We start from the raw sequence: 15254 nt of genomic DNA, 5'->3' as shown, positions 1-15254 counted from the left end.
GCTGTAGTGCAGTGGTGCAATCTTGGCTCACAGCAGCCTCAACCTCCTGGGCTCAAGCAATCCTCCCACCTCAGCCTCTTGAGTAGCTGAGACTATAGGCACACATCACCATGCTCAGCTAATTTAAAAATTTTTGTGGAGACAGTGTCTCACTGTGTTGCCCAGGCTGGTCTTGAACCCCTGACCTTGAATACTCCTTCTGCTGTGGCTTCCCAAAATGCTGGGATTGCAGGTGTGAGCCACCGTGCCCTGCTCTTCTCACGTTCCCATGCCCAGGGATTTCATGCATCCTTCCCGTCATTACACATTTGAAGCCAGAGCATTTGCATTGTTTAATGTTTGCTGGATTCAATTTTACATACCATGGTTAATCCCTCTGCTCCTGAGATTAGGGAAATGCCCCTTATTCCTTGCTCTTTTCTTTTTATCTTGACCAGAGCCTGCATGAAAAGATGCTCACCAAATGGTAATCGAGCATGTAAACGAATGAATGCATAAGATAGATCTGGAGGAAAGTTTGAGACCAGAAGAACGTGTGAGGACAGCTTGTATGGGAATAGGCTCTGTGATGGGAGGTTTCTCTGTTGTCCTGAATGGCCTGGGAAGTGGGATGGGTGCGCTGCAGGCTGTTTTAGGACTGAGCTCAAGAAATCATTTTAAAGTCAAACTCGTAATAATCACTCTTGAGAATAATTAATTAGCAAGGAATTTGTGACTGGGAAGCTCAGAAGTCTCAACAGCAACTCTGATGGGAGGTCAATCTTTGTTACCTTGTTTGTTACACTAAAACACCATGGAGCAGTTGGCCCATGGAGCTGACCCATAAAACTTACACGTGCCCATGTAAGTTTTCTGTTTTTATACCTTCCTTGTCTTCAGCAAATCATGAGAAGCAGCTTGTTGACACCCCGGTGTGGCCTCCTGTTGGTGCTCATGACCACCATTGTGTTACTGAGGCACCCCTGAACTTCCTTCCCTAAACTTGGAAGCCTTCCTCTTTGAGAAGTAGTTAAAAAGAAATACTGGGTGTGGCACAGTGACTCTAGCCTGTAATCCCGATTCTTTGGGAGGCTGAGACAGGACAATCCCTTGAGTCTAGGAGTTTGAGACCTGCCTTAGCAACACAGGAAGACCCCATCTCTATCAGAAAAAAAAAAAAAAAATTAGCTGGATGTGATGGCACACACCTGTAGTCCCAGCTACTCTGGAAGCTGAGGTGGGAGGATCCCTTGAGCCCAGGAGTTGGAGGTTACAGTGAGCTGTAATTGCCCCACTGCATGCCAGCCTGGATGACAGAGCTAGACCCTGTCTCCTCCTACCCCCCAAAAATCCGGGTATAGTTTTGGTTTATTATCAGCATCATGGAAAAATATTAAAATTATTAACGTTTCTGACATCTCTTTTCTTTACCGCCTTTCCTTTCTTTCTGAGAGAGTTGAGACAGCAGCACACGTTTCTTGGCCCCATCACTGAGTTAATGGGGAAAATCACAGGTAGCCAGTTGTTTCTTTGGGGAGCTGATCTCTCCTGCGTGTTGCCTACCAAGGTGACCCTGGGAGGCCCCACATGGGAGTCAGACCTAAGGCCATCAGTCATGTTGTCTATGCACATTTGGGTGTCCCTTTGAGGTAAAGGGAAGACAGACCAAACAAATGTCTTGGCATGCAGAAATCAGGATGTCCTAGAAATTATCCTATATAGTGTTACTGGTGGAAGGTATCTGAGTTACCAGCAGTGAATCCATAATTGAGGTCTGCAGCAACCTCAATTCTTGCCTGCTCAGAAGAAAGAATTTGACTGAGGGGCATAAGGCAGAAAAAGGGACAGAGACAAGTTTCAGAGCTGGAGTGGAAGTTTATTTTAAAAGGCTTTAGAACAAGAAAGAAAGGAAAGTACGCTTAGAAGAGACCCAAGTGGGCACATGAAGGTCAAGTGTGGTGTTTACCCTTGGTCTAGACTTCATAGGCTGGCCCACTTCCCATGTCTTGTGCCCCTTTCCCATGATTCTTCCCTTAGAGGGGGCTGCCCGCATGCATAGTGCCCTCCTTTTGCTTGGGAAGTGAGCACATGCAGTATGTTTAGGAAGTTGTATGCATGCCTATCTGAGGGTTTCTTCCCTTTTCTGGTGGTGTACCCTGAGAAGGTCATACTCTGCCATTTCTTTCTGTTAATGCACGTGCCTGAGAAGTTGTGTCTCCCTGGGGCCTGCATTCAATTAACAGTGCAATAGGCGTGGACCATCAGGAAATGGCCTCCTCCTGGCACCGGCTGCCAGTGTATCACTTTCAGAGAGGCAATGTGATAATTGCCGAACCATTACCCGACATTCTCCTAGTGGGTGCGGAAAGAGCCCACTGCTGCCCTGCTCATGCCTGTCTAACTACATGTAAAAATGGCATTATTTGATTTTTGATATTTCTGTCATTTTTGACACAGTACCTCAGGTGCCTGAAAGAATACTTTAAAGATACAAAGGGAGTAGTTTTCCACATTCTCTAAAGGATGAGGCTCCTCAGGTAGTCTCTGTAACCGACAAATGGGTTCGTTATTCAGTGCCCAGATAGAACCGATTTACCAAGACGGGAATTGCAGTAGAGAAAGAGTTTAATTCATGCAGAGCTGGCTGAACAGGAGACCAGAGTTTTATTACTACCCAAATCAGCCCCCTGGAAAATTTGGAGGCTAGGGTTTTTCAAAGGTATTTTGGGGAGAAGGGGGTGGCTAGGGAATGGGTGCTGCTAAGTGGTTGGGGGTGCAATCATAGGGGAAAATGGCCCTCTTGCCTCTGAGTCCGCTTCTGGGTGGGTTGCCAGAGAACAGTTGGCAGGTCAGGTAGAGCTGTCAGTTGTCAGAAATGCAAAAGCCTGAACAGACATCTCAAAAGGCCAATCTTAGGTTCTACAATGGTGATGTTCTCTCTAGCAGTAATTGAGGAAGCTGCAAATCTTGTGATCCCCAGAGTAATCTTTTAAGTCTATACCTGGGCAGAATTCAAGCTGCGTTCATCCTCCCAATGTGGTAGTCTTGCATTAGTTTTACAAAGGTGGTTTAGTTCTGGGCTATTATCACTTAAACTATAAACTTCACTTTATCCTGAAGTTAGTTTGGTCCAAGCCCAGGAATAGCCAAGGGCAGCTAGGAGGTTAAAGGCAAGATGGGGGTTGGTTACATTAGATCTCTTTCACTGTCATATTCTCTCACTGTTAAAATTTTTGCAAAGGCTATTTTACTTCATGCCCCTGTGGCCCTTCCCTGCACATCCTCCTTGCTGCCCACAGCCTGCGGAAAAAGGGTGACCATTCCTCAGGGAGCCACACACTTTGCCTGGGCCCGGACATCCTCTCTGAGTCACCAACTCTGTGGGCCAAGCCACCTACACTCTGGCAGCATACCTCAGGAGAGCAGAGGCTGTGGCAGATGTGTTGTGGTCTACTCTGACCCTTATGTCCATGCAACTGACTCATCTTTGCAGCAATTCCAATGTGTAGGTCTCATTATTCTCCCCATTATATGAGAGGGAAGGGAATGCTCAGCAGAATGTTAAGAAACAGCCCAGTCTTGGCTGACACCAACAGGTGGCCCAGCTCACCTTTCCTGGCCGGTTGGTGCTGCCCCTGCAGCCATGGCTGACTCTGTGAGTGCTAGGAATGTAGAATGAGTAAGCTGTTGGGAAAGATGTCCTGTGATGATGGTTCCTGTTGCTTGGAAAAGTAACATTTGAATGCTGATTTTTATGCACCCACTTTTCAGACAGATTTAAGCTTACGTCTACTGCAACTCAAATGTTTAGGGAGATTTATGGAGATTCCAAATGGAAGTTTTTGCTGTTAGAAGTGACTGTGAATAATGCAAGGGACAACTGAAAATTTCAAGCTGCTTTTATGTTCGTTTGCTTACAAGTTAAAAACAATCCTTTAGTTTTTAAAATGTGCTCACTGGTTTGAGAAGAAGCATGGAAAACATCATCTCCAGGGAGTTATTGCCTAAAAAGAAAGAAAAGATAGCAATGGGAAAATAATGGAGCTGTTTTTATAAAGTAACTGGTTTCTACTCTTTCCAGCTCTGAAAACTGTGTTGACTGAGTAGGAACATTTTATTTTGGATAAGGCTGTTGGGATGGTCTTCAGAGAGCATCTGATACCCTAAATTGATTCATTTATATCTACCTTTAATGCCACAGATAAATACCATGTATACGAAGTTAAAGTTGATCCTTTCCATAGTCAGCGGGATGAACTAATTGTGCAATTCTGTCCTGTCATGTTCGTTTCCCCTTCTTTTCTTTTTTTACTTTGAGACAGGGTCTTGCTCTGTCACTCAGGCTGGAGTGCAGTGGTGCACTCTAGGCTCACTGCAACCTCTACCTCCTGGATTCAAGCGATTCTCATGCCTCAGCTTCCTGTGTAGCTGGGATTACAGGCGCATGCCACCATGCCCAGCTAATTTTTAAAATTAATTAATTAATTAATTAATTAATTTTTTTGGTAAAGACAGGATTTCAGCACGTTGGCTAGGCTGGTCTCAAACTCCTGACCTCAGGTGATCCGCCCACCTCTGCCTCCCAGAGTGCTGGGATTATAGGTGTGAGCCACCGTGCCTGGCCTCCCTTATTTTCATCCATACCTGAATGTTCTTTTCTTTGATACTGATGGTGGTTCTCTAGGAAGTCACTCACAAACTCGGTGCTATCACCTATGCTTGGCTATCTTTCTGCAATCTCATAGCATTCACTACAGCTTATATTTGCAGTGAACTTCGTTGTTTTTATAAGGCATTGCTATTTTTTAAATGTTTTTTAAAGGCATGCTTTTATTTGGGATTTTGAACAATATGTTGGGTTTTTTTGTTGTTGTTGTTGTTAATCTTATCTTATTAAGAAAGCATGTGAAGGAAGAAAAAAAATTACATTTACCTTAGCATTTTATGTCTTTAATTTACCTGAAAATATGATGCATAAAAAGTTGTTTTCTATAAAGGACAGATGAGAATTATATTCCAAGGGGTTACTTTTTGATTGGTTAAGCTATCACCTGAGCAGCCCTTTGTAGACTGACCTGGGAGGTGATGACTGTTGAGAACTGGTTTTGGGGAAAGGACTCTGGAGTCCTGGGTCCCAGGCAGTGACAGCCTCCTTCCCTTCCCCTCTGACCACCACTGGGCTTGTGGCCCTGGACTTTGGCCTTCTTTGGGAGCCCGTGGCAAAACAAAGTTCTTCTGCTGTCAGCTTGGCCCTCCTCATCTGAAAGAAATACTTCTTGTGCTTTGTCTGGTGTCAGGGGCAACAATTCCGGCGAGGCCACATCAGCAGAAATGAAGCTCTGTGACCACAGTATGGTACAAGACCTGGGTCAGGGAGAGGCTGTGGTTTCCCGGAGGATGGCTGTTTGCCCCTCATAGGACCTTGGCGCTAACTCTGGGCTTAGCTACTTGGACCCCTTATGCAGCCATGAACAGGAGCCCCTCAGGCCCAGCGCTCCAGAGCCTTCCATGTTTGCATGAAGTCATAAAACAAACATCGACTTCATCTAGATGCCTGGTCCGGGTGCACATGGGGCACTGAGAACACCCCCAGGGAACAGGGCCATCTCAGCCACATGGTCACTACAGAACCGCCCAAGCACATGGCCAGACGGTGTAGGACTCAGTGTGCCACTGACAAACCGGACAAGCTGAGATGATTTCCCAGTGACCAGAGCTGCCCCGTGCTGGAAGAAGGGCGGAACTGCCCCAGAGGAGGTGACTCAGGCCTCTCAATCCGGGCATTTGTGGTTCCTCACTTTTACTCAAAACCAGGGAGCCAAAGGACCCATGAAATCCACAATGCATAAAATTTGCATGATTAAAATTACACAATTCATGCATTCCTCTGCGTACATACAACGGAGGGTGAGAAGTCTTGTTGCCAGGGTAGAAAGTACCCTGCAGGGGAGGCGTGTGGGAGCTGCCTGGAGGTCCACTGAAGTCTGATCATTGGCCTCACAGGGTCCCCATGTCTCCAGGCTGAGCGTCTCTGTCCTCTGAGACTCTTGTGAGGTTTTGCCCTGTTCTGAGAGAGCAGAAGAGAAGTTTGCTGCCAGGAAGATGAAAATACTGACATGCCCTGTTTCTCACTATGAATTGTAACTGAACTAAAAGCAAACTCGCTTTTCAAACACTTTCCTAGTGGGTGGACTATAAGTAGGGTTTTCCTTTTTTTGATAATGTTTAACAGAAATCTCTTGTTTAGTTTGTTTGTATACAAATTTAACTGCTTGAATAAGGGACTGGGTGTGAATTGCCAGTGTAAGTGAGAGATTTTTTTTCTTAACACAAGGTCCGTGATGGCCGTTTCTGGCTTGGGGTAGTATGGTTGTAGGTGCTGGCAACACAGTCACCTGCCACTTCCTGCCTCAGTCTGCTGTGGCAATAGAGAGATGCACAGATTGTTAAATATTGCGGGGTTTTTGATTGTTTGGGTTTTTCTTGCAAAGAGTACAGTACTTTGGTGGAGACAGATATGGAAACACAGATTCCATGAGAGGTGTTGAGGCTACAGTGGAGGTTGTGTGGGTGCAGTGGCCACGGTGAGGGACCTCAGGGCAGGAGCCACGCCAGGCAGGGCACCAACAGGCAGGACAGGCCAGGGAAGCATCAGAGAGCTTGGCAAGCCTCCAGCTTGTCTTGTGGTCACTGCTGCCATGTCATGCCTCATGAGGACCTCAGCAGTCAGATGCTCCTAGTGTAGGAGCTTCCCTCTTGACCACCAAATGCTCATGGAAGTTGTGTGTGGTCGGTGTTGGAAGCATGAGGCTGATGCCTAGAATTCAGAAAGGCTGACGGCCCACATGGCCTTCACCTTTCGAGCTGGGCCCTGAAGAGAGAGGGACAGCAGGAAGGAGAGCCTCTTATCAGATGTGGTGTGGCAGGCTGCGAGATACGAGGGGAGTATGGACTCCAGCCTTTTCTTAGGGCTCTCGAGTATGAGCAGAAAGCAGCAGGTGCAGTGAGTGGTTCTGGGCCTGGGTCACGTGACCCTGCCCTAGGTACAATGCTAGTGACAGAGCACACACCCACCGGTGTGCCAGGCCTCTGCTTCCTGCTGCTCACCAATGGGGATTGTGATGGCTTGTGGCCTGTGGCCTGGCTTTGCCTGGCGATAGGTTCAGTGGACAGGCACAGAGGCCTTTCAGGTGTGGGATGCTCAAGCCGAGAGGCCGGTTATGCCTTGGTGTCTCTGGTGCCTGGTGCCTGGTGCCTGGTGCGCTGGTGGGAAGCCCTCAGACCTGTGAGCGCAGCACCATGCTGAGAACAAACCCCAGGCTGTGAGCAGTGGACCGGTTCTCTCCCAGAGCCCCAGACCTAGCCAGGATGTTTCTCCTTGAGTTCCCTTCTCAGCAGGGGCTGAAGATACTTCTGGGAAGTCTAACCCAGCTGTCCGTTTTGCAGGTACGTTCAGTTCCTCAGTGGGCTCCCGTCCGGATCGGTGAAAATGAATGCCTCTCCCCTGTTCCTGCATTTTGTCATCCTCCACGGCACCCCCAACTTCGACACAGGTGGAGGTGAGTGTCCTTCATGATATGGCACCTGCGATTGGCTGGCCCAGACTTGGAGCTGGTCCTGGGCCCCTCAGTTTAGATAAGCCTCTGCTTTCCTTCCGAGAGGGCCCAGGGTCTGCTCCTCTGCCTCCCTGGCAATTGACTGTGTCCCCCTTCAGTGGTCAGAGCCCCATGTTTATGTGGTTGGGCCAAGTTATTTAATCAGGGGAGGGACTGGCAGCCAGCAAGGGGGATCAGAAATACCCCTGTGTATATGCACAGTGACTCGGGCAGACAAGCATTTCCTGGGCTGCAGCCCTGGTGGGTCAGCTGTGCAGTTGGCCTTGAGGTCACAAGCTATGGAAGAAGCCCAGTAAGAGAGGCATGAATGTGACCCAGTCTCCCCTGATGCATCTCACAAGCCCGTCTCCTCCTTCTCCTTTAAAATGACCCCACAGGAAAGCACACAGCATGTAGCTGAGGGTGAGGGCCCTGAGCCCTCCTCCCTGTCCCACTTAGATGAGCACAGCACGTGACTGGGGATCAGGGCCCTGTCCCCACATCCCCAGTTCCCCAACGGTGCACAGAGCATATGGCCGAGGGTCAGCAGGGCTCTATCCCTCCTCCCTTGTCCCATGCAGGAGCACATGGCACATGGCTGAGGGTCAGGGCCCTGTCCTCTCCTTCCCAATCCCGTGCAGGCACACACAGCACATGGCTGGGATTCAGGACCCTTGCCCCTCCTCGCCAGTCCCATGCAGGTACTTGCTCAGAGGTTTCTATTGTCTCTGAAGTACATCTATGCCTTCAGGTCCCCCGGGTCATCATGGCCAGAGTGACCTTGCCAAGCTGCTAGTTGGTTTTGAAGCAGCCTGGCTTCAATTCAGGAGCCTTTGGCACCCTTTGGATAAAGGTCAAACTGTGTTGCTCTGCAGGCTTCTAGGACCGGGTCCGGCCTTTTCCTGCAGCAACCCTGTGGCTCCATGCACTGCCTTCCCAAACCTCAAAGGCCGCAGGTGCAGTCTTCTGGTCTCTTCGTCCCTTTCTGTCTTTCTGATTGCCAAATTCCTGTTCGTTCTGTACCGGTCATGCCTCTACAGACAGTTGTGCCTTTCTTTCAGTGTGCCGGCCCTTTCTGAAGCTCTACCAAGCCATGCAGCCTGTGTACACCTCCGGGATCTAGTGAGTGCTGCTGCTGCTGCTGCTGCTGCTGCTGTGGGATCTGGATGGCTCAGGGAATTGCAGCTGAGCCTCAGGTGCCTGTCTAGTAGGAAGAGGGTGGGAGGGTTCAGGTCAAAGAATGCCAAGAAGCCAAAGAAGAGTCCAGTGGGGAAAACCCTCTTATGGCATGTGCTCCAGCATCACGCCTCGGCCCTCCCTCCTGCCCTGCACAAGTGTCTTTGGGCTGTCATACCAGTTGGATCCATTAAAGGACACAGGGGCTGGAATTTTGAGGGGAGAGAGGGCCATTTGCTTTTTGGAGTATGGTGGCACCTCGGTTTTCAAGGGGGATTGATTCCAGGAACCCCTTTGATTACCCAAATCCGAGGATGTTCAAGTGTGTTTTATAAAACAGCATTGTCTTGAACTCCTGACCTCAAGTGATCCACCTGTCTTGGCCTCCCAAAGTGCCAGGATTACAGGTGTGAGCCACCGAACCCCTGGCCATCATGGTGAAACCCCGTCTCTACTAAAAATACAGAAATTAGCCAGTTGTGGGGTTGTGCACCTGTAAACCCAGCTACTCGAGGTGGAGGCAGGAGAATCACTTGTACCTGGGAGGCAGAGGTTGCAGTGAGCCGAGATCGCACCATTGCACTCCAGGCTAGGGGACAGAGCAAGAATAAAAAAAAAAAAAAAAAAGGCCAGGCTTGGTGGCTCACGCCTATAATCCCAGCACTTTGGGAGGCCGAGGTGGGTGGATCACGAGGTCAAGAGATTGAGACCATCCTGGCCAACATGGTGAAATCCCATCTCTACTAAAAATACAAAAATTAGCTGGGCATGGTGGCATGTGCCTGTAGTCCCAGCTACTTGGGAGGCTGAGACAGGAGAATTGCTTGAACCTGAGACACAGAGGTTGCAGTGAGCTGAGATCGTGCCACGGCACTCTAGCCTGGCGACAGAGCGAGATTTTGTCTCAAAAAAAATAAAACAACAACAACAAAAAACTGGCATTGTATTTACATATAACCCATGAGCATTCTCCTGTATACTTTAAATCATCTCTAGATTACATAACAATACCTAATTCAATGTAAAGGCTGTGAAAATGGTTGTTACAATGTATTGTTTTTTAACTTCTATTATTTTTTATGGTTGCATTTTTGTTTTTTATTTATTTTCCACAATATTTTCTATCCCCAGTCAGTTGAGTCCATGAATGTGGAACCCAAGAATAGGGAAGGTTAACTGTGAGCATATTGGAGAGAGTCCTACGATAGGCTCTCACTACTGTGGTTTTTCTTTCTCGCTCCTTTCCATTTTGTTTTTTATTTTTATTTATTTTTTTTTTTTGAGACAGCATCTCGCTCTGGCACGATCTCTGCTCACTGCAACCTCCACTTCCCAGATTCAAGCGATTCTCCTGCCTCAGCCTCCTGAGTAGCTGGGATTACAGGCAGCTGCCATCATGCCCAGCTAAATTTTGTATTTTTGTAGAGATGGGGTTTCACTGTGTTAGCCAGGCTGGTCTCAAATTCCTGACCTCAAGTGATCCGCCTGCCTTGGCTTCCCAAAGTGCTGGGATTACAGGCGTGAGCCATGTCCGGCCTCCTTTGCATTTTAAACAAAAGGTAGCCACACATCCCCCAAATTTGTATATATTTCTGAGCTTTCTTTGTCTTTTTGGATGTGGACAGACATTTTATGAAAAGTCAGTAAAGGTAACAAATCTCACTACTCACAAAGAGCTGTTGTCACATTTCTGGGTTTGCTGTGGGCCCTGTGTGCACTGATGTCACTCTGGAATTGCACCCGCAGTTTGTAACTGAAACTGTGGCTGTGCCCACCCTGGGCCCCTTCGTCTAAGGCTGTATGGTCGTCTCCAAGCTTGGGCCTCTGGAGTTGGACCTTAGTCACTTCAAGTCAGTCACTGACCGTGATGATGCTATGAGGACCCTCCATGGCCTGGGAGCTTTCTTTACCTTTTTAGATTCATTTAGATTCTCAGGAATTAGATTCTGGGCTGATTGGGCATTCTGTGTAATTTCTGAGTTTTTGGTTGTAGGGTTGCTTTTCTCTACATGTATTCTTCCCACGAAATTATGAAGTTGCATAATGATCTGCCTTCTTCTTCATCCCAAAGCAACGTTGGCCCAGAAAACCCCAGCAGGATCTGCATCATCATCGAGCCGGCCCAGCTTCTGAAGGGAGATGTCATGGTGAGTGCCCGCCGTGGCCGCAGATGTGTCTGTGTCCCCACTCTCCCAGTGGTGATGACTTGAAATCATGATTCTGTGTTAAAAAAGTAACCCCCACCCCCAAAAAAAAGTACCCTGTAGGAAGAATGAAAAGTAGCTTTTATCTTAACACTGGGGTCCCCCACCCCCGGGCCGTGGACCTTATCGGTCCGTGGCCTGTTAGGAACTGGGCCTAGTGAGCAAGCAGGACCACCTGAGCCTCCCGTCAGATCAGCGGTGCCATGAGATTCTCATAGGAGTGCGAACCCTATTGTGAACTGTGTGTGCGAGCGATCTAGGTTGCACACTCCTTAGGAGAATGATGATCTGAGGTGGGTAAAAATATTGAGGCGCCGTTAGCATGGAGATGCGGATAATTCAGCCATAGTTTACATCTCAAGTGATGTGGGCGATTGATGAGAAGGCGGTTGAAGCGTCTGGTGAGTAGTGCATGGTTAGGAATAGCCCTGTAATAATTTGAGCAGGCGCCAAGAAGTGAGCGGAACAGTTTGATCCTGAAACCATCCTCCACCAGTCCATGGAAAAATTGTCTTCTGTGAAACCAGTCCCTGGTGCCAAAAAGATTGGTGACCACTGCCTTAAGGCATTTAGTTAACTTTCTGAATAAAACTATTTTAATTAAAGGGACGGAACAAATCTTCATTCTTGATTCTCTTTCATTCTAGAGCCCCTTGAGATATATAACCTGGAAATTAATGTCCTAACTTGGCCACTCACTTCGGAGAACCCCTGTATTCTGACTATAATTTGCATTCTTCACATGATCACAGGCCTCCCAGAGTGTGGGTGCAGAAATAGAATATTTAAGTATCATTAATAGCCGAAGTGTGAAATACAGCTGGTGCAATTACAGCTTGATTAATGGTCAAAACAATGATTTCTCCAGATAATTTTGACTCTTGGGTGTGTTGGTTCTTGGAGGAGATTAGCCATTACATCATTACATTTTTGCCTTTTATCTTTCTTGAATACAGACAATTCATACATTTAAAATAATTTTACGAAAGTTTTTTATCTGAAATAAGGTAAGCTTTTAAGGCATATAATATGACTTTCAGCATGCATAGAATCATAGAATGTAAAGATTTCATGGCCTTGGAAGACCCACTTCTATAAGGCAGTAGGGTGAATTGAGAATTAGCTTTTCATTGTATTATAAATGCCCTGTACAATGTTTTTGAGGATATTCATTAATTTCCCCATAACCCCTAGATTTTAAAATCTTAGCTTAGTGGGTGGTGAACTCCCTACCTTGCTGGTCCTGAATTCTTACAAAAATCAAATCAGCGAGGATCGAAAGTGGAGAGGATTGAAGGTGGAGACCGTCTAAACCCATCCATGCCAGCGGGGTCCCTCTGGGGCCTCCAGTTCTGTCCTGTTTCACATGCTCACCACCTAATTGAGGGGTTCTTCAGGCCTGGAAGGCAGATCTGGAACAACAGCCGGGCCCAGCCCTTTTCAAGGCATTGAGTAAGCACTTTATAAACATCTTGCCTCCCATTTCATAGGCAAGAAAGCTGAGGTTTGGGGTGCGTCATACGTTTTTATAGACGCGTTTCCTTAGCTCTCTGTTCTACTGTCCTAAGGAGGAGGACCTGGGCTGGAAGTCTGTCCTCAGCGGTGCTGTGCTGCAGCGATGGTGCAGCATCCCTGTGGTTGGAAGTGAGAGGGAGGACCAGGAGGGGAGAGAGACATCCGCTCTGGTGTTCTCTCACATCCTGTGGTCCAGAAGGCAGCCCTGGGCTTGTTTCCTAGGAGACTTCACCCTGGAGGCTACTTCTCCCAGGACACTTCCTGGGATTGTTGGACAAAGGGCCTGAGTCTTTATTGAGCACCGGCTATGTTCAGCACTTTACTCCTCCACCCACTCTGGAACTGGGTCCAGTGTTCCAGCTTTAAAGAAGAGGCCGGGCTGGGTGCAGTGGCTCATGCCTGTAATTCCAGCACTTTGGGAGGCTGAGGTGGGTGGATCACGAGGTCAGGAGATCGAGACCATCCTGGCTGACACGGTGAAACCCCATGTCTACTAAAAATACAAAAAATTAGCCGGGCATGGTGGCGCGCGCCTGTAGTCCCAGCTACTCAGGAGGCTGAGGCAGGAGAATGGCATGAACCCAGGAGGCAGAGCTTGCAGTGAGCCAAAATTGCGCCACTGCACTCCAGCCTGGGCGACAGAGCGAGACTCCGTCTCAGAAAAAAAAAAAAAAAAATAGTAGGCCAAGAGAGGCTGGGGGCGATGCTGGTAGGATTTGCACCCGCCCTCATCTTGTTTGCATAGTGTTCTACCTGCCCTGGGAGGCAGCATCTCAAGGGCGGGTGCTCCCCAAACCAGATCTTCAGTGATGAGTAGTTATGGCCCCATGACCCAGTCCCTTTAAGATGACTCATGGGAGGCAGCTGAACAACTCAGTCATGGAGGGTGACCCTGAGGCTAAGATGTGGCTTCCCCCCTACCCTCCACCAAGAGCATGGGACAACCCTCTCCCCTGGGCTGTTTATGGGCTGGTAACTGCAGGGTCTTCCTGAGACCAGGCGGGTGGGGCAGTCTCCTGGGAAGTGCCTGGCTCCTCTCCTCTCTTCCAGCTACCTCCTCCTCCACCTGCCTCCTCCTCCTCCTTTCTCCCCTTTCTTCTCTCCCACCCCACCTTTACAAATTTCTCCCTCCTCCTCTTGCCCTTCTTCCTTTTCCTCCTCCCTGCTCCCTCCCTCCTTCCTCCTCATTATTTTCTGTGGCCCCTTCTTCCTACTGTCATTCATCCAGTAGTCTTTTTTTTGAATGTTTTGTGCTTTTTGAGTCCCTGTGCTTGGCTCTAGGCCCATGAGTGAAGTTTTTGCCCTAGGGATCCTGTTGGGGACATGGGCTTTCTGGCAGGAGGGAACCTGCTGCTACTGTGTAGCCCACAGAGGCCTTGATGAGACGGGGTGGGAGAGGTCACAGGAGGACTCAGATGGAAGTGTCCTGTGAGTTGGCTCCAGGTTGGAAGGGGTGTTATTATACAAACAGAGATGCAGCATCCCAGTCTTGAGGCACCCACAGAGGCTGATGCTGTTGTTAGGATGTCTGTCTTGCAAGGAAAGTCGTTGTCTTGGAAGGTTGAAACGAGATTTTGTAGGGCTTACATATTTGCATATTTTGTTTTGGGAAATGTTAGACCTCTTCCCAGTGAAGACCATACTTAGGGTTTGTGAGGATTAAATGTACTCAGTCGCATAAGTCTCCCAGGACAGCACCTGGCGGAGGATGAAACGGCATCGATGTGACCCTGCGGCATCACCAGGTCACTTTCCTCTATCAGACCAGACTGTGGCTTAGTCTTTGGGGCAGCCACTGCCTCTTCCCTCTGGAAGAACCCCCAGCACCCCACCCACCCCACAGGCCCTCTCCCCACGGTGCTGCGTCCTATCCTGTCCCACCCTGTAGTGGGCACCGCAGTCCAAGCGTGTGGTCTGAGTAGACATTACATGCATCTCTGTTGTAGCAGTTGGAATGAGGCTTTGAGTGAGTGGCATGGGTGGGACTTGGAAGGTGTGTGGTGGAGGTGTGGGTTTGGCACTTGATAACTGAGGCAGGCCCAGGAACAGGGTGGGGCGGGGTGGAGAGGGGCCATGAGTGGGTGAAGGAGGCGGTGGCCTCCTTTCCTCAGCGTCCCACCTGCAGCCCTTGGGAGTCTTCCCACTGGCCTCCAGGCCACCGTGGGCTGGCGTTCTCCAGCCTGACATCTCCTCCTGGTCCTCTACCTGTTGCTGGCTCTAACCTGCTTGGCATTCAGACTGTGTGTCCCTCAGGCCACTAGAACCCGCCAGCCGCCTCATGCTGCCCCAGCTGATCCCGCCATTCTGTCCCCAAGCCCTGCTGATCCAGCACTGTCCACCCACCCTGGCCCTGATCGCTCAACTCAGGCTTCACCGTTTGGTCTCAGCTTAAACAGCAGAGGTGATTCTCCCACAGTCCTGGAGGCTGGGAGCCTGAGATCCAGGTGTGGGCAGGGTGGTTTATCCTGAGGCCTCTCTCCTTGACCTGGAGGTGGCTGTCTTCTCCCTGTGTCCTCACCTGGGCTTCCCTCTGTGTGTCTGTGTCCTCATCTCTTCTTCTTACAAGGACACCAGTTATCATTCATTCGGGCCCAGCCTAACGACCTCATTTTAATTTACCTTTGTGAAGACCCCATCTCCAAACACAGCCCTATGCTGAAGTGCTGAGACCTTCAACCTATGGATTTTAGAGGGACACCATTCAGCCTGTGACAACTCTGTTTATTAAATAAACCTCTCTTAGAAAGTTTAGTAAGATTACTAGTGCAGTCAGGTGCCATTGACA

At 48.8% G+C, this 15254-nt stretch overlaps 1 protein-coding gene across 1 annotated transcript in view; it reads left to right on the top strand.

The window, feature by feature from the left end:
* LOC129017992 (tensin-3-like) overlaps window positions 1-15254 on the top strand; it is a 129609-nt gene that overhangs the window by 103259 nt on the left and 11096 nt on the right. Inside the window, exons 11-13 of the mRNA XM_063656000.1 lie at window positions 7426-7538; window positions 8636-8696; window positions 10822-10897. Of these exons, the coding sequence (XP_063512070.1) occupies window positions 7426-7538; window positions 8636-8696; window positions 10822-10897 (250 nt within the window). The remainder of the gene's footprint in view (window positions 1-7425; window positions 7539-8635; window positions 8697-10821; window positions 10898-15254) is intronic.

This window comes from Pongo pygmaeus, chromosome 19 (assembly GCF_028885625.2).
Source record: "Pongo pygmaeus isolate AG05252 chromosome 19, NHGRI_mPonPyg2-v2.0_pri, whole genome shotgun sequence".
Taxonomy (NCBI): domain Eukaryota; kingdom Metazoa; phylum Chordata; class Mammalia; order Primates; family Hominidae; genus Pongo; species Pongo pygmaeus.
The sequence above is the reverse complement of the archived record's forward strand: the minus strand, read 5'-3'. Positions and strand labels throughout refer to the sequence as shown.